At 37.4% G+C, this 25,394-nt stretch overlaps 1 protein-coding gene and 1 non-coding gene across 3 annotated transcripts in view; one reads left to right on the top strand and one right to left on the bottom strand.

Annotated features, from left to right (window-relative positions):
* Positions 1-22,293, top strand: part of CA13 (carbonic anhydrase 13) — a 49,569-nt gene extending 27,276 nt beyond the window's left edge. For both annotated transcript variants that reach the window (XM_020995754.2, XM_078153342.1), the window contains 4 exons: positions 6,926-7,021; positions 8,390-8,452; positions 9,253-9,408; positions 20,431-22,293. In XM_020995754.2, coding sequence (XP_020851413.1) covers positions 6,926-7,021; positions 8,390-8,452; positions 9,253-9,408; positions 20,431-20,550 — 435 coding nt within the window. In that variant the 3' untranslated portion in view covers positions 20,551-22,293. The remainder of the gene's footprint in view (positions 1-6,925; positions 7,022-8,389; positions 8,453-9,252; positions 9,409-20,430) is intronic.
* LOC144457276 (U6 spliceosomal RNA) lies at positions 3,875-3,983 on the bottom strand. Its single transcript, XR_013486597.1, has one exon. It is a non-coding gene; the product is annotated as a U6 spliceosomal RNA (small nuclear RNA).
* Positions 22,294-25,394: the final 3,101 nt, after the last annotated feature.

Here is a 25,394-nt window from a genome sequence, read left to right as displayed (position 1 = left end):
CCTTGCACCAGATATAGAACTTTGACCTGTGATATAATAGTCTTGTCATATTTTGTATTAGAGTTATTTATGTTTGTATTTTATCCTGTTAGAATAGAAGCTTATGAGGACTGAGACCAATTCTTAGTTAAACTTTATCTTTCCCAGGATCTTGAACAGGGCTGTGTTTGTTGAGTGAGTATGAATGATTGCATAAACAAAAATTGTAATTGCAAGCTTAGTTTTCTAAGCAAAGCAAACATAATTTCATTCACCATTATTATATTGGTTTCTAAAAGCAAAGGTGAATAGTATTATTATTGAAAATAATTTGAAAAGTATTGAAAACTTTTCAGTTGGGAGAAACAATCCTTGATTTTTTTTTCTTTAAATTAAGATTAGTCAGTGCCATACTAGTCAAACTACCAAACAATTATTTTATAGAGCTAGAAAAATTAGTAACAAAATTTATCTGGAAGAACAAAAGGTCCAGAATGTCAAGGGAATTAATGAAAAGAAATGCTAGGGATGGTATGGCTTAGCCATACCAGATCTTAAATTGTATTATAAAGCAGCAATCATCAAGACTACTTGGTACTGGCTAAGAAATAGAGTGGTAGATTAGTGGAATAGGTTAGGTCCACAAGACACAGTAGTCAATGATTATAGTAGTCTACTGTTTGAGAAACCCAAAGACTCCATCTTCTGGAATAAGAAGTCACTACTTGACAAAAACTTCTGGGAAAACTGGAGAATAATATGGCAGAAACCAGGCATAGACCAACATTTTACACTGTGTACGAGAATAAAGTCAAAATGGGTACACGATTTAGATATAAAGGCTGATACTATGGGAGAGCGAGGAGTACTTTACCTGTCAGATTTATGGAGAATAGAAGAATTTATGACCAAACAAGAGATAGAGGACATTATGAAATGCAAAATGGATAATTTTGACTACATTAAATTAAAAAGGTTTTGTACAAACAAAATCAATGCAACCAAGATTAGCAGGGAAGCAGAAAACTGGGAAAGAATTTTTACAACCGTTGTATCTGATAAAGGCGTCATTTCTAAAATATGTAGAGAACTGAGTCAAATCTATAAGAATACAAGTCATTTGCCAGTTGATAAATGAACAAAGGATATGAACAGGCAGTTTTCAAATGAAGAAATTAAAGGTATCTATAGTCATATAAAAAAATGCTCTAAATCACTGATTAGAGAAATGCAAATCAAAATGACTCTGAGGTACCACACCACACCTATCAGATTGGCTAACATGACAAAACAGGAAAATGATAAATGCTGGAGAAGATGTGGGAAAATTGGAACACTAATGCATTGTTGATGGAGTTGTGAACTGATCCAAACATTCTGGAGAGCAATTTGGAACTATGCCTAAAAGGCTATAAAACTGTGTATCCCCTTTGACCCAGCAATAGCACTTCTAGAGCTGTATACCAAAGAGATCATACAAATTGGAAAAGGACCCACATGTACAAAAATATTTATAGCTGCTCTTTTTGTGGTGACAAAGAATTGGAAATTGAGGGAATGCTTATCAGTTGGGGAATGGCTGAACAAGTTGTGGTATATGAATGTAATGGAATACTATTTTGCTGTAAGAAATGATGAACAGACAGACGTCAGAAAAACATGGAAAGACTTATATGGTCTGATGCTGAGTGAAGTGAGCAGAGCCAGGAGAACATTGTAGACAGTAAGAGCCACATTGTGCGATGACTAACTTTGAGAGACTTAGCCCTTCTCAGCAATGCAAGGATCCAGGACATCTCCAGAAGTCTCATGAAGGAAAGTGCTGTCCACATCCAGAAAAAGAACTATGGAGTCCGAATGCAGATTGAAGCATATTATTTGCTCTCTCTCTCTTTTTTGTTTTTTTCTTCTTTCTCGTGGTTCCTCCCATTGGTTCTAATTCTTCTTTACAACATGACTGATGTGAATATAGGTTCAATATCAATGTATATGTAGAGCCAAATCAAATTGCATGCCATCCTGGAGTGAGAGGAGGGGAGAGATGGGGAAAAAATTTGGAACTCAAAATTGTATGGAAATGAATGTTGAAAACTAAAAATCAATTAATTAATTAAAAAACTAAGATTAGAATAGCTTTCTAACTTGTCATATGGCTTAACTCACTGTATGGTAATAAAAATTATATCATACAGCATGGTTTGGCAGTGTTACTACAAGTTAAGCAAGGTATGTGGGAGGGAGAGGCTTTTTTTTTTTAAGATGCTTCTCATTGTTCCCTATTCCCTTTCAAAACATCATAATTTTTTTTTCCCTGAGGGAGAAACCAAAGTATAATACCCAGAAGTAGCTGTCTTTCATTCACATACTCTATTTATTTTTATGACCATAAAGAAGTTATTTATTTCCTTGTTAACTCTTTGATGTCATCACTTACTAAGTAAACTTCTATATCGGTGCCAAGACATTTAAAGAATTTTGACCTCCCACTTAGCCTCTCCCTTTCTGAGGATATCTGTGTGTCTCATATGATCCAAATGTATTTTGTTTCACTTGTGCAATTTATTTAGGCTTCTTTGTTTATCCAACCACCCAACACCGACATTTACCATGCGGTCACAGGACTCATCAGAATTTCCAGTGGCTTTTCTAGCAGCTTCCTTTTGTCACTTGTAGATGGTACAGAACAAGACTTTTATTATGAATGTAAATTGTTGGTTTCCTGTAAAAATTATAAATACAGCAGAACTGCCCTCTAGCACCATGCTCTGTAGAGTCAAATTTGGTTAGTGGAAGGGAGTCTAAGTCATTAAAAGGAAAGCACTGTCAGGAAGCTTCCTCTTAGAGGCTTTGTGGAGAGTATTATTTTGAAGTTGTGATATCTTTATGTCCTGTCCTCTCCCCTCCCCTTTTCTGCCTCTTTTTCTGTCCTCTGTCCTTCTTTTCTTTCTCTCTCTTTTCTTCCTTTCAGTCTCCCCAAAGTCTTAAGCTTTAAAGCTTAAAACTGCACTAAGACTTTTGGAACAGGCTGTATATAAAACCTTTGTGGTTCTCAGCGTTCTAGCATTGTCAGCCTTTTCTACTATTGTTACTGACCCAAGCTTTGGGTTTGGGGGTATACTTTTCTTTGACATCTCAGTTTGCCCTTCATTTAAAAAAATGAATGAATACTTGTTTTTATATGTTCTTCATTTCCAAATATATCTTTCTCTCCTTCCCTACCCAGCAAACTATGTTTTGTAACAAAGATTTTTAAAAAAGAAGCAACTAATATATTAACTACTTTTTTTTGTTGAGCATCATTTATTAACTGATCTCAGCTGTCACTGAAGCTATGTCAACATATACTTAAAACATAAAATATTCTTCCACTCCTGTTGTTTGGGGATAGAGGTGTGTTCCAGGAAGCACAATAGAACAAGACACTCTGATCATTCCAGCTTTGACAATGGTGCCAGCCAGAAAGGGACATGTTTGATTGTGTTTTCCAGAGGTTATAAAATAGGAGACTTTGGGGGCTCAGTATGCCTGTCATTTTGATGCTGTCAGTGTATGTTTTATATTCTTTAATGGTGCTGGGGAGTAGGTTACATACAAATAGAGTGTCACTGGTAGTTGCATTCCATGTTGAAATGATGTCCTGGAAATAGACAGAGATGACTATTTCACACATCTCCTTGCCTGTTATGAAATGTTCTACTAACATGGCAAGGGTAAGAGTCTCATGGTCCTGAGAGGCTAAGCCCTTACAATGTTGAAACATCAATTTACTGCCTTTTGTAGTTGAATCTTCCTGCATTGTTTGATTCCCTCTTTGAAGAAATGGAAGTCCATCCTTACAGACATCAAGTCCCCAGGACATACAGTGTGGATATAAAAACTACAGATGTGACATTTACCAAATACAAGACATTTGCGAAAGTTTTGTATCATCTTTCCACAGGAGCCATGCTAATCATCTCTGTATCATTCCAATTTTAGTACATCTGTTACCCCTGTGAGTACTGATTACATCATCAGCTACTTCTAATAGGATATTCAGTATTCCATACCTGTAGTCCTCCACCTCTGCAAAGGAAGAAGGGAGGTGCATTTTCTTCACCCTTTCCTGATATTTCTTAACTTTTAAAACTGAATTTGAAGGCTTTCCAAGAGTTATTTTTCTTAATTCTTTGACACTTGTTTATTGTGTTATAATAATATCGATCACTTACATAGTGCTTTAAAGTTTATAGAGTATATACGTCGTCTTTTTTAATTCTCACAGCTATGATTTATTGTGTTATGATAATAATATTGATCATTTACATAGTGCTTTAAAGGTTACAGAGTATTTTATATACATTGTCTTTTTTAATTCTCACAGCTCTAAGCTGGGCCTTATGAGGCTGTCCTCTCATTCTTAGAATGATCTCCTTACTGGCTTCTTTCAAGTCCCAGCTAAAATTCCCCCTTCTACAGGGAGTCTTTTCTGATCTCTCTTATTTCCAGTGCCTTCCCTCTTTTGATTATTTTCAGTTTACCTTGTCTGTATCTTCTTTGTACCTAATTCTTTGCATATTGTCTCCTCCATTATGCTGTGAGCTCCTTGAGACCCAAAACTGTCTTTTTGCATCTCTTTGTACCCCCGGTTCTTAGCACAGTGCCTGTTATATAGTGGGCACTTCATACATGTTTATTGACTGTCTGTAGGCATTTCTTATAATAAAACTGAGTCACAGAAAAGTTTAGTGATTTGCTAATGGTCATGCAGCTAGTAAGTGCCAAGGTAGGATTAAAACCAAGTTCTCTTCTGGCTCCATGCTTTTGTTACACACACACACACACACACACACACACACACACACACACACACACATATCTTCTATCAATTTGTCTCTCTGGGCTTCAGCTTCTTCATCTGTAAAAGGAAAGCTTTGGCCTAGGTCAGTCATTCAGTCAATAAATATTTAATAAGTGCCTACTGTGTGTGAGGTACTGTCTTTGCTAAGCCACAAAGAAATGCAAAAGACAGTCCTTGCCCTTAAAGAGCTTACAGTCTAATGAGAGAGACAAGATACCACAACTATGGCTGAAGCTGGCCCTGTTGGTCAGATATCAAAGAGCCCAAGGCATCCTAGGCCATCCCCAATTGTTTTGAATTTTGTCCTGCTGCTGAGCTTTTAATGACTCTGGAGGAGAGAGTGAGGCTGAAGACTTTGTGCAACTCTTCCCTTACTTATATCCAATTCATGCACACATCATCACCCTGTGATGTCATTGGTCTTCTTCAAAAACAAGGGATGAAAATAACAGCAACAAACTACAGGATACAGTAGAAATAATCACAGAGGAGAAGACACTATCATTAAGAGGTGCTAGGAAAGGCTTCCTGTAGAAGGTGGGATTTTCTTTAGGACTAGAAGGAAGCCAGGGAAGCCAAGAGGTGAAGATGTGGAGGGAAATTATTCTTATGCCAGTGGACAGGCAGAGTCAGGAGATGGAGTGTCTTATGGGACAAACAGCAAGTAGGTTGTCAGTGGATCTCAAGAGTGTATGGAAGGGTGTGTAAGGTGTAAGAAAACTGGAAAGGTGGTGGGGTGGCAGGATTAGATTATGAAGAGATTTGAATGCCAAACAGAGGATTTTTTTTAAATTTGATCATGGAAGTGGTAGGGAGCCCCTAGACTTTATTGAGTGTGGCGGAAAGAGAGTAATATGATCAGACCTGTACTTTATTTAGGAAGAGCATTCTGACCACTGTATGGAGGATGGACTGGAATAGGCAGAGACTTGTGTCAGCAGGAGCAATCCTCATGGTACTGTAGTAGTCCAGGCGTGAGGTGGGGAGGGCCTGAACCAAGGGAGTGGCAGTATTAGGGGAAAGAAGGGGACATATACAAGAGAAGTTACCTAAGGAAGATTGACAGGTCTTGGCAACAGATTGGATATGGAAGGAAGGGATGAGAGAGAACGAGAAGTCAAATTTGATGCCCAAGTTATGAACCTGGGTTAGGCTGTCCTCAATAGTAACTGGAAAGTTAGGAAGAAGGTTTGGGGGGAAGGTCAGTTCAGTTTTGGACATGGTGAGTTTAAGATGTGATGGGACAACCAGTTTGAGATATCCAATAGGCAGTTGGAAATGTGGAACTGAGGATCAGTAGAGAAACTAGGGCTGGATAAGTAGATCTGGGAGTTATTAGAGTAGAGGTGATAATTGAATACCGGAGACTGATGAGATTATCAAGTGAAATAGTGTAGAGGGAGAAGAGGGTCTAGGACAGAGCCCTGTAGGATGCCCAAGGTTAGCAAGTGTGCCATGCTTCATCAAAGACTCATCAAAGGATCCTGAGGAGTTGTCAGATAGGTGGTCTATGAGATCCCTTCCAATTCTAACATTCTACATGAAACCCTGCCCGTAGGATGTTGGATATTATTAGCCACCGAGTGAAGGAACTGTTGTGCACAGCAGAGCAGTACAAACAGTGTTCCTGAAGGGCTTTCTCAGTAACCCCATGTCAGTGGCCACTTATTTCACCAAGGCATTATTAGGCTGTCTAGGTCTCAAACAGTGGGCCTAGAGATCTCAGCTTTTAGCACCTCTTATGACAAAAGGAGACTTCTGGGAGGAACTTCAGACGGCTCTGTCAGCAGTTTGTAGCATGTGGACATAGTGAAGGTGGGGTCAAGGATACTGGTGAGAAGCTATAGGGCAGGCTTAACTAGGCAGTCCAGACTATAATTTATTCCATCTTCCAGCCCTCAGCATTATGCAACACTGACCTTTCACCTCTTTGGCCTTTAGCTTTTCATCTGAAGCGGATAAAAGTCTGCCAGTTCCTTCCAGGGCCCTTCTGAAGAATCAGTTCTGCATATGAATATACATAGCATGCTATATAATTAATTAGAATTTATTGTGTTTTTAATTGTGGTTATTATTACTATTTGAAATTGGGTCCTTCCTTTTTAGCTCCACGTGGTTCATTGGAATTCGGACAAGTACCCTAGCTTTGTTGAGGCAGCTCACGAACCTGATGGATTGGCTGTTTTAGGTATTTTTTTACAGGTGAGGACAAATTAATTTCATTTATAATATTGAGTCTGCAAATACCACCTGAGTTCCATACACAAAGTAGGCACCCAATCATTTTTCAATGATGAACTAGACTTAAGATTTACTTTTTTTCTTTTCAAAACTAAAATTAAAAATTTTTTGTATTATGAGTTTTTCATTCAACATCCTCAAAGCACCTTTGATACCTATTAAGTATTTTACAGGTTAAAAGGAAAGGACCCAACGTCCTAAGAAGATAAGTCATTTGCTAGCTAAGCCTCATTATACAAAAGATTAGTCAAAAGTAAAAGCCCACACTTTGAATTCCCAGAGTGGATAGTGATGGATAGTACCAGTTCCTCTAAACAAATAGAATGGCTTTTTACATTTTTGCATCTTTCTTCATCCAAAGAATTCAGTCAGACAAGTATTTTCTTCTTTAACATTTATCATCATGGTGTCTATGAAACTAGCATGGTTGTCCTGGGTTCCAATGCAGCCTGCTCTGATAAGGATAGTGCTTTTGCTCTGTCTGAGACTCTATAACACAGCTAGGGAGAAGGGGTACCTGGGATTGGAAGAAAGAGAGGAAGTAAGACACAAGTGAGTATTGAGTAAAACAACCCCTTTTATTTTCAGTATCCTTATCTAGATAGTTTGCATGGAGTGGGGGTTTCTGAGGAACCACACACTATTGCTTTAAAAAGTAGGTTCAGTACATGCAGCTAACTACTGATAGTGGCATGACCTAACTAAAGAATCCATATATCCCTTATTTAGGGTAATGCTCATAGTCTTCTGACCCAGAAGGTTAGTCATGTTTCTGAGGTCATTTTCACTTTGGTTAAAACAAAAGAAAACAAAAAGCCCCAAATCCCACCACCCACATACATGTAAATGAAAGCATCTTCCATTGCATCTTGAAAATATCAGTTTGGGTTCCTAAATTATCGGCAGAAATCTGGGGATACATTGCCCAATATTTTGACTACAGTGTTAGCCAGTATGGTCTGGAAAGTTATATCCTGGCTGAACAGTGAAGGTGTCATGATTGAGGATGGAGTATCAGGCTTCTGTCAGAGCTTTTAGAATTAATTCCATCAATCCATGGTGACTCATTAAAAAAAAAATAGACGCGCATGTTGAATTAAAACTAAACTGACTGTTTGGCTAAGTAATAGTGTAACATTATCTTCTTGTCCTGCCTCTGGTAGGATAGAGTCAGCGAGTAAATGAGAACTTCATTATTTCGTGAACAATCACTCTTTGTTCTGGATTACATTTGCTTTACAGAGAATTTGATATTGATAACTGAAATTTACTATGGCACATGTGTAATCCTGGGGAACTACATTCTCATTTCAATTGTGTTATTTTTAGATTGGTGAACATAATCTACAACTGCAGAAAATTACTGATATTTTGGACTCCATTAAGGAAAAGGTAAATGACCTGTTTTGCCAAGTTTTGCTATGCTTTAGATGAACATTCTTAGATGAACTTATATTAGATGGACCCTTTTAGTACTCTCCTCTCTGCTAATTCATGTTGCTTTCTTTTAAGGATAGTTAAAAGGAAAAAAAATAGTGTAGATGTGGAGTAGCTTGGAATATACTTGGACATAAATGAGAAATGATCCATTACTACCCTTCTTTTGTAGAGTGTGATAAGAGTCTTAATTAGCTTCTGTAAGTGAGTAAATGATGAATCTCATTATTTATAATGGCCCCACTGTTGGGAGAGCTTTGCACATTTAATTTTTGTGGGCGTGCTTTAAAGAACATTTCTATAAAGGCAACCAAAATTTATTTGCTTTAATAAAACAAACAAAATGAAATATTGATTTTTAAGTAAATTTAACTATACTGTAATTTACTATAAAGTTTAATAGTGTAGTTAAACCATATTATATAGTTTATGTAATAAACTATATAAATTTTGTATATGTGTATATATATTATACTATACTCTATTATAGTATAAAACAAAAAATAAGTTGTTTTAACTATACTGCATATTTATTTAGTGGCCAAATATGTCTTTTATGTCTTTGGCATTCCTAATAAAGGTATCACCTGGTAACCAGAAAAGTCTCAGTCTCTCTCTCTCTCTCTCTCTCTCTCTCTCTCTCTCTCTCTCTCTCTCTCTCTCTCTTTGATGTCCCTCTGTCTTTTTCCCTTTTTTCATTCTCCTGTGTCTCTCTCTCTTTCTCTGCCTCTCCTTTTTTCTCTTTCTGTCTCCAGGGTAAACAAATCCGCTTCACCAATTTTGACCCGACAACTCTACTTCCTCCATCGTGGGACTACTGGACGTACCCAGGCTCCCTTACCGTTCCACCTCTTTTGGAGAGTGTCACTTGGATAGTTTTAAAGCAACCTATAAGTATCAGCTCTCAACAGGTACCTTCCCCTTTCTGTCTCTAAGTTGTTTTTTATGTTTTAAAAGGAAATTTACCAGAAGATTTTTAACGTATCTTAAATTAAGCGCAGTTCAGATATTTATTAGTGAAGCTGCTTGATGGAGTGGAAAGAGTGAGTTAGAAAACCTTTGCTACTTATTATCTGGTTGACTTTTGTCAAGATGTTTAACTTCTTTGACCTTCAGTTTCCTCATCTGTTAAAAAAATGAGACTATTGGATAAATTCATATAAAACCAAGAGAGGGCAGTGTCTTGAAAACCCAAAGAGATGAGAGTATCCAAGAGGAGAAGATCATGCACATTGACAGACCTGCAGACATGGGAGGAAGCATTAGTATTGAGAAAAAGCCATCAGATTTGAAAACTAAGTGACTGGAGAGAATGGTCGCGTTTCAGAGATGAGGGTGAAAACCGGACTGTAGAGAGTTTGGAAAAGAATGAGAGGAGAGGAAATGAAGGCAGCAGGTACAGGTTGCTCTTTTGAGGAGTTAAGCCAAGCAGGGGAAGAGAGATGTAGGGTGACAGCTAACAGCATTGGTCTATCAGGTGAGTTTTTTTAAGGATGGAGAAGACATGCGCAAGTTTGTAAGTGGTTTGGAAAAAGAATCAGTGGTTGAGGAGAGAATGAGAATGATAGTGGAGACAATCTGCTGGAAAAGAAGGGAGGGTATGGAATCGATGATGTCTGTAGGGGAGTTGGCCTTGGCAAGGAGAAGGACTCTCTATTCATGGGATATAGGGGTGAAGAAGGAGTGATATGAGATGAAGAGGAGGGAAGAAGAGAGAGTTCTTGTCAATTTTGAGGGGGAAGTATTAGGTGATATCCTCAATTGAGAGAGAGAGGAGGGGGTGCTATGGGAGGCTTGAGGATAAAATATATAAAATGTAATATAAAAGTTTTTAAATTTAAAGAAATTCAAATTTTCAGGGAAAGCTCCAGCAACTATGGGGAAGCAGGACAGGCTTTCTCTAAAAGGTGGCACTTTGTGTTATGGATTCTGAGATGTAGATGAGGAAGGAATGCATTATAGACGTGAAGGCAAAGGCATAGAAACAGGAGAATAATAGCAAGCAGGCCACTTTGGCTGGAGAAGAGAATATATATAAGGAGAACCACATGCAGTAACCAAGGAGAAGTAGGCAAGAGTCCTGTTTCCAGTCTTTCTTCTCTCCAATTTAATATTCCTAAGACACAAAGTAGGATCTGCAATTCTTTTCATTAAAAATCTTTAACACCCTTAAGGGTAAAATGTAAGCTCTTCAGTCTGGTGTTTAAAGTGCCTCACAATTTGGCTCCCATCTATCTTTCAGGCTTATTTTCATATAGTTTCCTGTCATGTCCTTTGCATTCCAGTCAAATTGGCCTATTAGTGAATCAACATCCTATCCCCTTCTTGGTCCTTTTGTGTAAGCCTGGAATGCCTTCCTTTCATCCCCTATGGGAAGCCTTTCCTGATATCCTTGTTTGTGTTCTCTCCCTCTGTAAATTATCTTGAGTTCATTCATTTTAGGCAGGATGTATCCTCCCTCCTCTCCCCAACCTTCCCCAGTAGAATATGTTCCTTAAAAGAAGGAATTGTTCTGTTTGTTTCCCAAGTGTTTACTGAATTACCCGTCAGGACCAAGGACAGGTTCTTGGGCCACACTCATAATAAGGGGGCAGGAGGACCAAGCGTATGTGAAGAGAACCAAAAAGGAGCAGGAGAACAGGGTCATGCAAGTCAAGGGAGGAGACACTATCCATGAGGAATAGTGTTTTGTTTTCCTTGGAAACTAGTTGATACTTAATAAATGTTTGCTGAATTGAATTAAATTATACGGGCAACCTCCCTGCCCTGGACTGGTACCACAGATGGTAGCCTTTGATGGATGTCATACATTGAGCCCTTGTAAATATATCATGAGAGCATAAAGAATAAGACCTGTCCTTTGTGAATGTTCTTATTACTAGCTGCATGACTTTAACCAATTCACTTAATCTCAAAGAGAGCCTAAATTTCTTCCTCTGGAGAATGAAAAAGGTCCCTTCCAGCTCTTAAATCTTGTGGTTCTTTTACTTTAGCCAGCCTTACCCAGGTTGCCCTCCAGTCGTGCCGGCATAGGCAGGGGTAGGTAGATCTGGGAGGCAGACTTCTCATTTACCATACAGAAAGCACAGGGAATGACAGGTGTGTCTGTCCTTATATCATTAAAAGAGGACTGGGAGCCAAGATCTGGGTTCTTTCAAGAATCCTGCTCTAGAATAGCTTTGCAACCTCAGGCAAGTCATGTAACAATTCTAGCCTTAGCTCCTCATCTATAAAATGGGGGTGACTATGCATAGTCTACCAAATCAAAACATTGTTTTGAGGGAATTATGTATAGGATCATAGATTGGGAAAAGGACCCCAGAAGCCATCTAGTCCAACCCCTACCCAGCCCTGTCTTTGTGTGTAAGTCATTTGAAAGGAGACAATGCCATATAAACGCAAAGGATTGTTATGTCACTCAATTAAAGATGAAATGTGTTTCTGATTGGAATTGATGCCCCAGAATGAGTTAGGTATTCCCCACTCGTTGTGATCATAAGAAATACTCTAAAGAATGGGCTAGTAGTTAGGAGACATAGATTCTGAACCTAACTTTGCCACTATCTATGTGTGTGTGTGTGTGTGTGTAATCTTGTGTAACTTACTTCATTTCCCTGGGTCTTCGTCTCCTCAACCGTGAAATGGGATGGTTAAATACATGAGGTCTGAGTCTGCCCAGCCCCAAAATTCTGTGATCCAGCTCAAGTCCCATCTCCTACAAAAAGCCTCTCCTGATTTCCTTTAGTTGTTACTGGTCTCTCCACTCAAAATTAATGTGTGCTTATTTTTAAAACATTTTATATTTACTAACCTGGGTATGTGTTGGTCCCTTAGCCCTCCTCCCCCAGTAAGAATATAAGCTCCTTAAGGGCAGGGATTGTTTTTGATTTTTTCTTTGTATCCCTAGCACTTAGTGCAGAGCCCAGCACATAGTAGGAAGTTATTCAAGTGGTGAGTAAGCATTTATTATAGTCTAGGTACTATGCTGGGAGTTGGAATATAAAGACAAAAATGAAGTATCCCCTGCAGTCATGAAGCTTATATTAATAAGTATTTGTTGAATTGAATTGAATTGAATTCTTGATATCACGACGTAATAGAAAGAGCTCAGGTTTTAGAGATGTAGGACCTGCATTCAAATCCTGGCCTGTGTGGCATCGTGTGGCATCGTGTGGCACGTGTGACATTGGGCAAATCATTTAACCTCTAGGCGTCATTTTTCTTATCTGTAAAATGGGCATCATAATAAAGCCCTTCTGAGACTCTGACATCACTACAAGATAGTTTAACCTTTTGGAAATATATTGGTGTAATGGAATGAGCACCAGACTAGAACTCAGGAAATTTAGGTTCCAATCCTTGCTCTCTTATTTATTACTTATATGTTATTTTGACAAATGACTTCACCTCTCTGGTCCATCTTCTTTACCTGTAAACAAAAGAAAAAAAAACTTATGCCAGGCACTGTGCTAAATGCTTTACAAATATTATCTTATTTGATCCTCATACAAACCCTGAGAAGTAGGTACTATTATTATCCTCATTTTACACTTGGGGAAACTGAGGCAGACAGCAGTGGAAAACCTTATCCAGGGTCACTCAGCTAGTAAACATCTAAAGCTGGATTTGAACTTGGGCTTTCCTGACTCCAGAGCTCATCCTCTATACCATGCAGCTGCCTCTCAAAATCTGTGAGATGAGAGGGTTTAAACTAGATGACCTCTAAGGCCCCATTTAGTTTTATGTTCTATAATAGAATGAGGATAATAATTCTCACACATCATTTATTACAAGGTTATCATGGGGAATATGCTTTGCAAACCTTAAAGCATTATGTGATGAGTCTTCCTTAATCTTAGTGCCTTCCTTCTATATTATTTCCAGTTTGGACTGACTGTATCTTGTTTGAACATGGTTATTTGTATATCATCTTTTCCTTTAGACTGTGAGCTCCTTAAGAGCAAGACTATCTTTTGCCTTTCTTTGTTTCTCCAGTGCTTAGCAAGTATAGTGGGCACTTAATAAATGCTAGTTGACTAATAAGGATGATAAAGTTAGGCTACCTCAGAGGACCATCTGGTATTAGCCTGTTTATCTTTCTAGTGAAGAGGTAATAGCAATAGCATGACATCGCTGGAAATTCTGCCTAGCATCCTCACATCGTCTGGATTTGCCTGCTTTATGAAGTCTAATCACCTCTAGCCAAGGAACAGACAGTAGGGAACATTTTACTCTTGGGCTTCAAACATGCCCCATTTTCCATTAGATATTCCTCAGAATTCTATAATCCCTGCCCTTGGGATGGGGACCAGTGTAGTACAGTGGTAAGCACACCTAACTCTGGAGGAAGAAGACCTGGGTTCAAATTCCATCTCTGACGCTTATTGCCTTTGTGATCTTGGACGAGTCATTTAAACTCCTTCGACCTCAGTTTCCTTTGCAAAATGGAAGAGCTGGCTTAGATGGCTTCCAGGGTCCCCACCAGCTATAAATATATGATCCTGGTTGAGGCAAAAGACCTAGGAGTGTTTGTTTAACCTTTCAGTCAAAATCTGAATTGGGCCATGCTTGATTGAGATGGCAACTACCCAATGAATGTTTTCCAGCATGTCAGGTTGATTGCAGCATTACAAAAATCCCTTTACCTGATTCAAGCAAGTTTCATTTTCTCCTATCTTATATGACCTTCTCTTTGGTAATTTTCACCAGGATATGACTAATAAAAGACCTGATTCTCCCATATGTCAACAGGGATGTGCTTCTTTAAAGCCTCTTGGAAAATGTCCAGCCAGTCATCTTGGAGAGAATGTGTCATAGAATCATAGACCTAGAGCTGGTAGACTCTTGGAGGTTGTCCATCCCAGTAGCCTCGTTTTTTAGATGAGGAAACCGAAGCCCAGAGAAATCAAATGATTTTCCCAAGGTCACATAGGTAATAAATGGCAGAGTGGCAAAATTAGCATCGCATTCATCTTTTCACAGAAAACTATTCCTACTGATAATACCTTGGTAGGTTTTTAAGCAATTATAGCTCTTCAGTTTTAGAATCATGAAGTAGTCATGGTTTGTGCAAAACTTACTTTTGGGGGTGATTAATTTATGAATAGGACATAGACCCCTGTAGAATGACTGTTCTTAATAATGGCTTCCCCAAAGAGTAGCTGCAAAGCAGAGTGCTAGTGTGATTAATTCTTTCACTTTGAAATACTTTAATATGAATATTTTTAATAGTCATTAAAAAGTGTTGGCTAAACTTTTCAGAAATATTCATTCTTAATTGAGATCGAGATTCTTTGCAAGGATGGTGTCTTGAATCTATTACAGTGTAGAATTTACAGCCAGATTAGGAAAATAGATATTTAGCTTTTTATTTTTTAAAATTTTATTACTGTTATTTGTTTTTATATCTCCTTCTTTTCTTAAGATGTCCCTTTGCCCCATTGCACCCAGCAAGACACCTCTTGTAACAAAGGAGTAAAAAGAAAGAGGGACAAAAGCAATTTAGTCAAATTAAACCAACATATCAACTGCGTCTTGACAATGTGGGCAGTGTTCCATATCCATAGTCCTCCCACCTTTGCTAAGAAAGGAAGCAGGCAGAGCACTTGCATTTTTAAAAATGCAAAACATGATTGAATGTATTTTAGCAGTGTTGATAGCAGTTTTCTATACACTAGTTTAATTTGTTTTATGAGAGAGCTAATAACTGAGGCAAATTATTGTTTTTCGTATAGGTACTATTACCTTATGATGTACATAGAACAATGTACTCTTATTCCTACATGAGTCTACGTGGTACATAGTGTCAGCAGTATAAAGTTGGTAACATTTTCATTAATGTTTTTGAAATGGAATATTTTAAAACTATGCTTAAATGTTAATTTAAATATTTAATTGTTACAATCTCAAACTCACCATCATGCCTTGAAGAAAAAAATGGCAAGTAAAAGAGGTTTTCTTACATCAGAATTATTTTAGGATCCCTGTTCCAAAGTTTGTATTTTTCCTTCTCAGTTTCCATAGACTTATTTTTTTAAGTGAGCATCTTTGTGTTTGAACCCCTTTCTCATTCCACCATGTAATACTATAAGCAGGGAAAATTTCACTCTCTTTATTTAGGAAGTTGGTGCCAAACATTTTCCCCTTGGGCTTTGCCACTGTTCTACCTTGCCAGCTGAAGCTGTGACCTTAAGTTCAGGTCAGGTATTTCAGTCTCCCTTCTGACTCAAATCCATTTTTCTTCCCTGAACTCAAACACTTACTTGCTAAAGTCTTAATCTAATTAATATGCCAGCGAGAAGATTTATTGTTTTCTAATACTTTAGAGAACATATTTTTCATTCTCTTCATTAATGCAGCCTGATTGCCAAGGATTGAAGTTGTGAATTTTGATCACTTAAGTTGTCTGGATTGGCTTTCTATATGAAATTCACTGGATCAAATTGCTCAGCATTCTTCAACTTTATTGTGTGCTTTTTTTACTTTGTTTTTCTGAGAGTGAAATTGGACCATATAGACTAGAATAATGATAAATAGTCTTTGCATATCTAACCTTTTCTACTATGTGACAAACAATGTAATAAAGGAAAAAAAATCATCCAGTGTAAATTTCATTCAAGAAATATAAAGTTCAGCAAAAATATGCCTCGTGAATAAAATCTTTACAATGTAGGAAAGTCGTAAAATGTCCTTGGATAATCACCAGGAAGGATGCCAAAAAGCCAGCTTTTTAAAAAATTAATGACCTGAAAAGTCTTTACCAAGGATTAGGAAACTAATAACTTCACTGGCGTGTTATTGCTTCAGGAATTTATTAAGAGTTTGAGTCAAGAAGAAAAATTAGGTGAAATTTTCTTGCTTACATTGGTTGTCCCTGAATTATCAATTCTCTAGGAAATCTCTTTTGACTTTATCTGCAAAGACTTGGTTTAATTTAATCATGCTGTTGTAAATGACAGTATCCAGCTCTTCTTACTGTCTTTATCTCAATAAAAGGTAAACTCCTTGAGGGGGGAGATTGCTTACTTTTTGTTTTTGCATCCCATGTGTCACACAGAGAAGCATATAACCAAATTATTTACCATAGGCCTTAGAGACTTCGAGAGAATAGCGTCCACTTATTTGAAAGATCTCGCTTCGCTTCCCTTTCCCATTTTAGCTATTATTACATAGTTTCTGCTTTGGTCCCCATTTGATATGTTACCCAGTTGGTGTATCTGGTACTAGATTTCAGTGATAAGATGACTAGCAAAACCAGTGAATTGAGGTATATAATCTTGATAACTTAATCTCCACCCCCAAATCAGTGATCCCTTCTATGTTCCATGCTACTTTTTTCTCAATTTTATAATTGTGCCACACAATGTTGGTGAAGGACAGGCTTGTTGATAGATTTTTGAGAAAAGATTTTTGGGTAACTCAGTGAAGCAACGAGATTAAATGCTCACTATGTCATGTGCAGTGCTTGGCAATGAGGATACAATGAAGTGAATAAAAAAGTGAATATAACTGGCAAGGAGTTTATATTCTCAGTTATTCAGATAATTTACAAAATTTTCTGCTTTACTAACCAGGCTTGGCCTAAGTCTTAAAATGTTGGACATACTGTTAAATGCATAAAAGAGCAAAATAAAAAAAAATTACCCCCTCAGAATATTTTATTATCTGAATAAAGTTGTTCATCCTTTGTTTTTGAAGGAGACCAATGACATCACCAAAAGTTAAATGACATTAAGCTTTTCCCATCCTCAGTGTTTTAACCAGTGTTTTACAAAGCACAAGGATGGTGATGGCAAACGTTTTCATAGTTCAGGATATGTTCTGGTTAAGGAGAAAAATCTTATGTTAATATTTGAAAGAATATAAAAGGCAGGGTTCAATATGGCGGAAAAACCCAATTTGTACTTTATTTTAGCCAAAGCCTGTCAGAGACAATTTATTAATGTGGAAGAATTTCTGCTTGGAGAGAAGTTCAGAGTTTCCTCCACTAATCAGAATGTATTCTTTGTTCCAGACAGCTTTCTAATTTATATTTTATGATGCTCATGTAACAAAGGACAAAGTAAAATAGAGATACATAGTTAGTGAAAGTTTTTTTACTTACTAAACAAAACAATAGTATTGTCAATGCCAGCTCTTGGCATCCTTGGAGAAAATGTCTTTCAGAAACTAATCATCCCCTCTTTAACTATTCCCCTTTCAACCTAGCCAAACGTGAACAGAGAGATACCTCTCTAATTGAATTAAACAAAGTTTGGTCACCATAAACAAGACTGTCTCTTAATTTCAGGAAATTTTGGTTCATCTTTGAAACTGGTAACATAACAATTATTTAGAAAGTGCTTTAAGGTTTGCAAAGCACTTAATCTCTATTTTCACATTTGATCCTCATAAGTCATGTGCTTTTATTAGCTCCATTTTACAGATGAGAGAACTGAAGGTGAGAAGCATTATAAGCCTTGCCCAGGGTCATATAGCTAGCTTCTGATGCAGTATTAGGATGAAGGCTTCTTATTCAAAGAAGACTAAAGATGAAATCTTTGTTGCAAATGTGACCAAGGACACTGTCATGGTATTATTTCTTAATATCTGTAACAACTGAGACCATAATACTATGTGCTTCCATAAAATATAGGTATATATATACATATATGCATATATATGTATATGTGTGTGTATATATATAAAACTTTAAAACTATATCCTTTTACTACATGCTAAGTTTTAGACCTGATGGTGTAGCTTAGTATCTTTTACAGTTATTAAATATAATTTGATGGAATCACAGACTCAGAAGAGATGTTAGAGATGGGTTAAAACAAAGCCTTCATTTTACAGATGAGAAAACAGATCCAGAGAAGCTAACATTGATGGGGTTAGAGATTGGCTCACATACTGGCTTTGTGACCCTGGGCAGGCTATTTAACTTGATAGCACTCTAGCCAATTAGATGATGAGTTTTGGCCATATCCATTCACAAAATTTGTCTCCTAAAATGTCAAGAAATTGTGTTCTACAAAGATGGAGGAATGAATGAAAAGCATTTTCTATGTACAAAATCATGGGTAGTTGAAATAAATATAGAACCAATGACTAACTTGGTTAATGATTTCATTTTAGATTCCTTGACATGAAATTATCTATAACTACCAAGTATATTGTTAACCTAATTAAATTCTTCCTATTGATTCTTCATATGTTTCTTGTTTTAAAAATATGCCCTTTGCATTTTTATATCATAGTTATTTTCTAATATACCTAACCCCCAATGAACCTTTCCTTGAAATGAAGAAAAATAATTAAGCAGAACCAACAGAGACCACATTAAACAGGATTTTCTATCCCTTACATCCTCAGCCTCTCCAGTGAGAGGAATGAAATGTTTCCTTATTTTTATGATTAAGGCCAGTTGTTGCAATTACTATTGTCATCTTTTTGCAAAATATTCCAAATTGTAACCATCATGTAAATTTTTGTGTAAGTTGAATAAAAGCCCAGGTGGACTATGACTCTCAAATAAATACATGATGAGTTAACATTATTTTAGAATTCTTTGCACTAAAGCAGTTTACTAGATTTTGCCCCGTGATGTCCACATACCTTTCTTCCCAAGACATCTTTTACCTTAAAGAAATTTACTTACCCTTGGGTTAGTAGGCAGCTCTTAAATAGAAGCATAAAATTTTAGGGCTAGAAGACACCTTAAAAGTCACTGAATCTTACCCCTTCATTTTATAGTTGAAGCATCTGGGTCCCAATACAAACCAAAAATTTCCTAAGATCAACAGTTGAATACAATGTATAGTAACAGCAGCTCACCTCTATTATTGGCTTTCGGCTTTAATTCAACTCAGTAATTCAGTAAACATTTATGAAGCACCTACTATATGCCAGGCACTGTGCTAAGCCCTGGGGATACAAAAAGAGGCAAAAGACAATCCCTGCCCTCAAGGAGCCTGCAGTCTACAAAATACTTTCACCAAAACAACCCAGGACAGACCTTAAGGTTTTCAAATATAGCGCATGCATTATCTCATTCAATCTTCACAACTCTGTGAGTATCTCGATTTGTTATTTTCACCATTTTACAGATGATGAAACTAAGGCTTAGTTTGTACCTGGGCTCTTAGTAAGTGTCTGAAATGGGTTTTTCTGACTTAAAGCTACATCTCCCGTCTAGGAAGTACAATGTGATTATCACCTCTTAATAGATTAAAAAGTTAGAGCTCTGAGAGATTAAGTGATTTATCTAAGGTCTGCCACTATTAAGTAGCAAAACCAGGACTTAACTATGTCTGTATGCTGGATTTAGTATCAGAGGACCTGGGTTTAAATCTTGGCCCTAACACTTAATACCTTGTGTGTGACTTTGGACACCCAGACATTGACTTCTTTGACCCTCAGTTTCCTTCTCAATAGAATGAAGGGGGTAGATGAAATGACCTCTAAGGTCCCTTCTAGATCTTGACTTCCATTTTAATGCTCTTTCTACCATATTGAAACAATATATAGAAAATCACCTCAACGAGAGAGAATGAATGTCCATGTATTCAAAACTGATTGAATACCTGCAGTGTGCCGGGCAGTACACTAGGTGCTGGTGATTCCAAGGCAAATCAGAAACAGTGCCTGCCCTCAAGGAGCTTGTGTTCCATTTTTATAGGGCAAGACCTCTGTTAAGTGTATTAATGCTGAGCACAACACAACAATGCTAAGCAACCTAGGGGCAATCAAAAACATTAAATAATAGTTCTGAAGAGAGAAAAATTGATGTTAGTAGTGACATTACTGTACAGTTTTAGACCAGCTGACTGCAGTGTTGTAGTGATCTTGGCAAGGGGTAAGTGCTAGGTATGTCAGCTCTCTGTGTGGAGGCATTTACTTAGTTGGCATGACAACTGAGTGTTGAAATGCCTCCTTCTTTTCTTCAACAGCTGGCCAAATTCCGAAGTCTCCTGTACACTGCAGAGGGTGAGGCAGCTGCCTTCTTGTTGAGCAACTACCGTCCACCACAACCGCTGAAGGGCCGAAAAGTGAGAGCTTCATTCCGCTAAAAGTTTCCCCTGAGAACAGCTGGAACAGATGTAATTATGGAAGGACCTTCCGTTTAAATTCATCTGGAGTGCTTTGCTTGAAACTTAGTTAATGGGCACAACTGTTTCATGACTGGGCAGAAGCCCTGAATTTATTCATGACAAAAGAGCACTTCTCTCAATCTTTAAGGCAAAATATAATTTGGCCAGCCCAGATTGGCGTGTTAGCACTCATGCATTAAATGTTGTTTGTCTTGTCTCAGACTGTGAAATATCTTCATGTCCATTGGTGAGAAAGTATCCCAGACAGGGAAGCCAAATTGCTCACTTCTATTAAGGAATTTCTAGCTAAAAACTTAATGTCATGTCTTTAATGTTAGGATTTTACTAGCCCTAAGTATTTTAATTTGTAACCTGTGGGTGCTATATCCTTTTAAAATAAACCCTTTGTCTCAATTGCTGATTTAAATATTTAGAATCTTTTTTTTATTTTTAAGGATAATATATTAGTCATTGAGGAACATGGACCAAACTATATTAAATGAATGTGTCTGAGAGAGTTAGTCTGGATTGGTGAATATAGAGCTTCCATCTAATCAGGAGGGCCTGGGTTCGAGTGCTGTCTCTAACCCTGGGCAAGTCATTTAACCTCTCAATGCCTCAGATTATTCTCTATACATACTGTGAGGTGCAGAACAGTTGCCATTTAGTGGAGGGAATTCTATGGAGGGATGAAATCCAGACCAAATAAAATAAATCAAAAAGCCCAGAGGCCAACAATAACTAATAAAATATATGACAAAGTAGTCTACTAATTATATTATAAAGAATAAATCGTGCTTGACACTATATTTGGCTTGTGCCATAAAAAACCACATCTGTATTTGCTCATTTAGAAACAAACATTAGAAATTTAAACAGTGTGTGGGTTTCTCCATGATCTTATAAAGTGACTTTCATAGGCCTTATAATATTTTACAGGCAGAACTGCTCCTAGAGTGTGGCAATAAAAGTAAGGACCCATTGGCTCTAGGCTTTCTCTCTCCCAATAAGTAACATACTTTGTTGGCTATTGGGCAATGGCTCAAGGAGTTAATCCTATTTCAGAGAAAGGGTGAGGGTGGCAGTAGGAAAAGAACTGACTGCACAGATTTCTTAGCTGGTGCTAAAATTACCTGAAATTCATGTGTACACTCTATCCACAAATTTTGGGGTACAGCCACCCCACTCCACTTCCACACTTGCCCTTTGGTGAGCAATTGTTATGGTCTCCTCCTGGCTTCTTTAGATGTTTATTTTAACTTGATGTAACTTGGTATTAAAAGGCTCCTCTGAGTCCACCCCAATTCGCTTTCACTATTAAATGAATTAAATGACACTAACTAGAATATTTAGCTGTCTCCAAATGGCTATAATTCATTTTCTTCGTTGTCTTTTGGAGGAAGTGTTGATTCAGTAGGATTGTGTTTCTTTGATTTTGCAAATTTGTTTAATGTTTTGCTCTTTCTTTGAAAATGGGTTTTAACATGTGAATTTGTTTTGGAATATTTTCTGAGTACCAGGTACAACTTGGTGTTAAAATATGTAATTGTAACATTGTGTCTCATATTTTAGTTCAATTTAATGTGAAATTCTTTGATAATTAGTCTTGAGACTAATATACTAAGAGTTAATTTAATGTTAAAAAAACCCAAAACCTCAGGTCAAATGTCCTCATAGTATAGTTTTAAAAAAGGGAATTCTGATTAAATTCTGATTAATTAAGCTTGTGTACATGCTTTTAATTTATAATTATTCTAAAAAACTACCTGTGTTGAAGAAAGAAACCAATTTGAAAAAGTTAACTGTGAAGTGCTATAGTTGGTGAAATAGCCTTGTTTTCCTAAGAAAATCTAGGAATACACATCAGGAGTATATATAAGAATATAACTCTAATTGTGGCGTTTATGGATTGCTTTTTCAGTATCATATGTTTTTCTACTGCAGTAGTGGAAGTGCAGTACATCTGTACCATGTTACAAATTATATGTTACGTAACTCTAAAAAAAAAAAACCACCCAGAACTGATCTCTCTGAGATTTGGCAGTTATACTATCTTTATCTCCTATAAACAACAACAAAAAAATTGAGTCAGAACTAACCAAATAAGCAGAAATGATCCATTGTTTTAGCCACATTTTTATATTGTCATAGCTATCCTTTACATTCTACTGAATTTATTTATTGAATGTTATCTATTGGTCACTTTGTCAAGATTTTGGCACTTTAATTTCAATTCTAACATGAAATCTAATGTTTAAAAAAGCTGAAACTATTAGCTAAGTGGTCAAAGGTTACTGATGCGTGGTATAATGATAGCTAGCTAGCATTTATGTAAATGAAAAGCACTTTACACCTTCAATCTCATTTGATTCTCCCAACAACCCTGGGAAGTAAATGGTCATGTTATACCCATTTTACAGATGAGGAAACCGAGGCGAAGAGAGATTAAATGACTTGCCCAGGATCAACACAAGTAAATGCCAAGCCCAATGCTATCCATTGTGCCACCTAGCAGCTTGAGATACTGTCTAGAGTTGTATTTTTAGAGATGGTTTCTGTCCTTATATATGCTGCCTTTTAAAAATTTGTTTCCTCTGTCATAAAGCAATTAAATATGAGGCTTTGGAGAAACTGACAATTTTGTTTTTGTTTTTGTTTTTCTTTTACTATTTGGGATTGTTCCATTCCTGTAACCATGGAGTGGAATGCTTTCTATCTGCCAGGGTAGGTAGGAATGAACCTACCTGGGAAGGGCTACAAAGGACTACAGTGGAGTGATTTCAAGGGCAGAAAAGCTCTCCCTAACTGGTATAATTTCTCCCTGGTTGTCAATGCCAAAAATTCCAGTTTAAGAATTTGGAAGTTTTGTTCTCTTTTGAAATGTAGATCCTTCTGAGAGAGAACTCTTTATGTCCATCTAAGTATATACTTATTAAAAGCCCCCTGGTGTAATTTAATGAGTGCTGGTCTTGGAAAAGAGGAAGACTTGTATTCAAATCTTACCTTTGAGACTTAACTAGCTCTATGATCATGGTCGTGTCACGGAAGTCTCCCTGAGCCTCAATTTCTTTTATCCATAAAACTGGAATTATATTATTTGTAGTACCTACTTGAGAACTATTGTGAAGACCAAATGAAAAAATGCACATGAAGTGCTTTGCAGACCTTAACATGCTTCGTAAATATCAGGTATTATTATTTCATGGGAATAAGGTTTACACTCAAGCATTGGTTTTGATACTGTGGCACATGCTCTGTATTTATTTTCCTAATGACCACTTGCGTGGCACATTGTGCCAATGACCACAGTGCAGGCTACATCCCCATAGCTTGCTCTGACTCATCTCCCATCAGGGCTCTAGGGACTCCCCCCCACCCCAGGAGTTTTGGGAGTGGTTTTTCTAATGCTATAGCAAACCCCCACCTAGTTAAATTATTAAAACTGATTAGTTTTCACAAAAGGATATTTACTGAAAAAATATAGCAAGAATTCCCAGACCAGTCACATTCTACTCTCTAAAATCCTGGTCCCTGGGAAGAGAGGTCTCAGACTTAAAGTACGAGCTTGCTTGCAGACATTTGTCTTATCAAGTTCACCCCAGGTGTTACACAGCCTCTGGACAAGCCATTTCCTTACCTGCAGAACCTGGTGTCTTGGCTTCTGAATTCACTGCTGGTCTAGATCATGCAGGTCTAAATCATGCAGGCTACTCCTAGGACCTCTTTTCCCCTCCCTTCCTCTCCCCTCCCTTTCCTTTCCCCTCCTCTCCTCTCCTTTCCCCTCCTCTTCTCTCCTCTCCTCTCCTCTCCTCTCCTCTCCTCTCCTCTCCTCTCCTCTCCTCTCCTCTCCTCTCCTCTCCTCTCCTCTCCTCTCCTCTCCTCTCCTCTCCTCTCTTCTCCTCTCTCCTCTCCTCTCATCTCTTCTTCCCTCTTTCTCTTTTCTCTGTTCTCTCTCCAAATGCCACCAAAGTGGAAGACTTGAAAGGTTAAAGGCAGCTAAATGGAGCAGTGGATAGTGCTGGTCCTGGATTCAGGAAGACCTGAGTTCAAAGCCAACCTTAGATTACCTGTGTGACCTTGGGCTCAAGTCACTTAACCTGTTTGCCTCAGTTTCATCATCTGCAAATTGGGAATAATAATAGCACCTATCTCCCAGAGTTGTTGTAAGGATCAAACAAGAAAATTGTAAAGCATTTTACACAGTCCCTGGCACACACTAAGTTCAGTATAAATGTTAGCTGTTATGAAACAAATGACCCACCTCGGTTAAATTTAAGCCTGTTGCTAGCTGCTGGGGATACAAAGACCAAAAAAGGGAAGAAATTCCTCACTTCAAGCGGCATTTTCACATCATTGAACCTAAAAAATAAGCTGCTGTTTCATGGTACACCTGGTAGACAGGTTCCATGAGAAGAAGATGAGATCTGCTGGCATACATAATGAATAATGCTATTGAGCCTGTACAGATATGCATAGTAAAAGCAAAATAAATTACCGCGTTAGCTATGCTCCGAAAAGAAAAGAAAATATACTTCAGTCTGTACTCTGAGTCCATCACCTTTCTATCTGGAGATGGATGGCATGATTCATTGTGAGCCTTTTGCTTTTGTGATTGGTGCTTGTGTTGATCAGAGTTACTAGATCTTTCAAAGTGACTTATCTTTACAATATTGTTATAATTGTGCATATTCTCCTGGTTCTGCTCTTTTGACTTTTTATGAGTTCATACAAATCTGACCAGATTTTTCTGAAACCATTCCCTTTATTATTTCTTGTAGCACAAGTGTTCCATCACTTTTATATACCGTAATTTGTTCAGCTAT

Source organism: Phascolarctos cinereus, unplaced genomic scaffold (assembly GCF_003287225.1).
Source record: "Phascolarctos cinereus isolate Bilbo 61053 unplaced genomic scaffold, phaCin_HiC Scaffold_4;HRSCAF=312, whole genome shotgun sequence".
Classification (NCBI taxonomy): Eukaryota; Metazoa; Chordata; class Mammalia; order Diprotodontia; family Phascolarctidae; genus Phascolarctos; species Phascolarctos cinereus.
The sequence above is the reverse complement of the archived record's forward strand: the minus strand, read 5'-3'. Positions and strand labels throughout refer to the sequence as shown.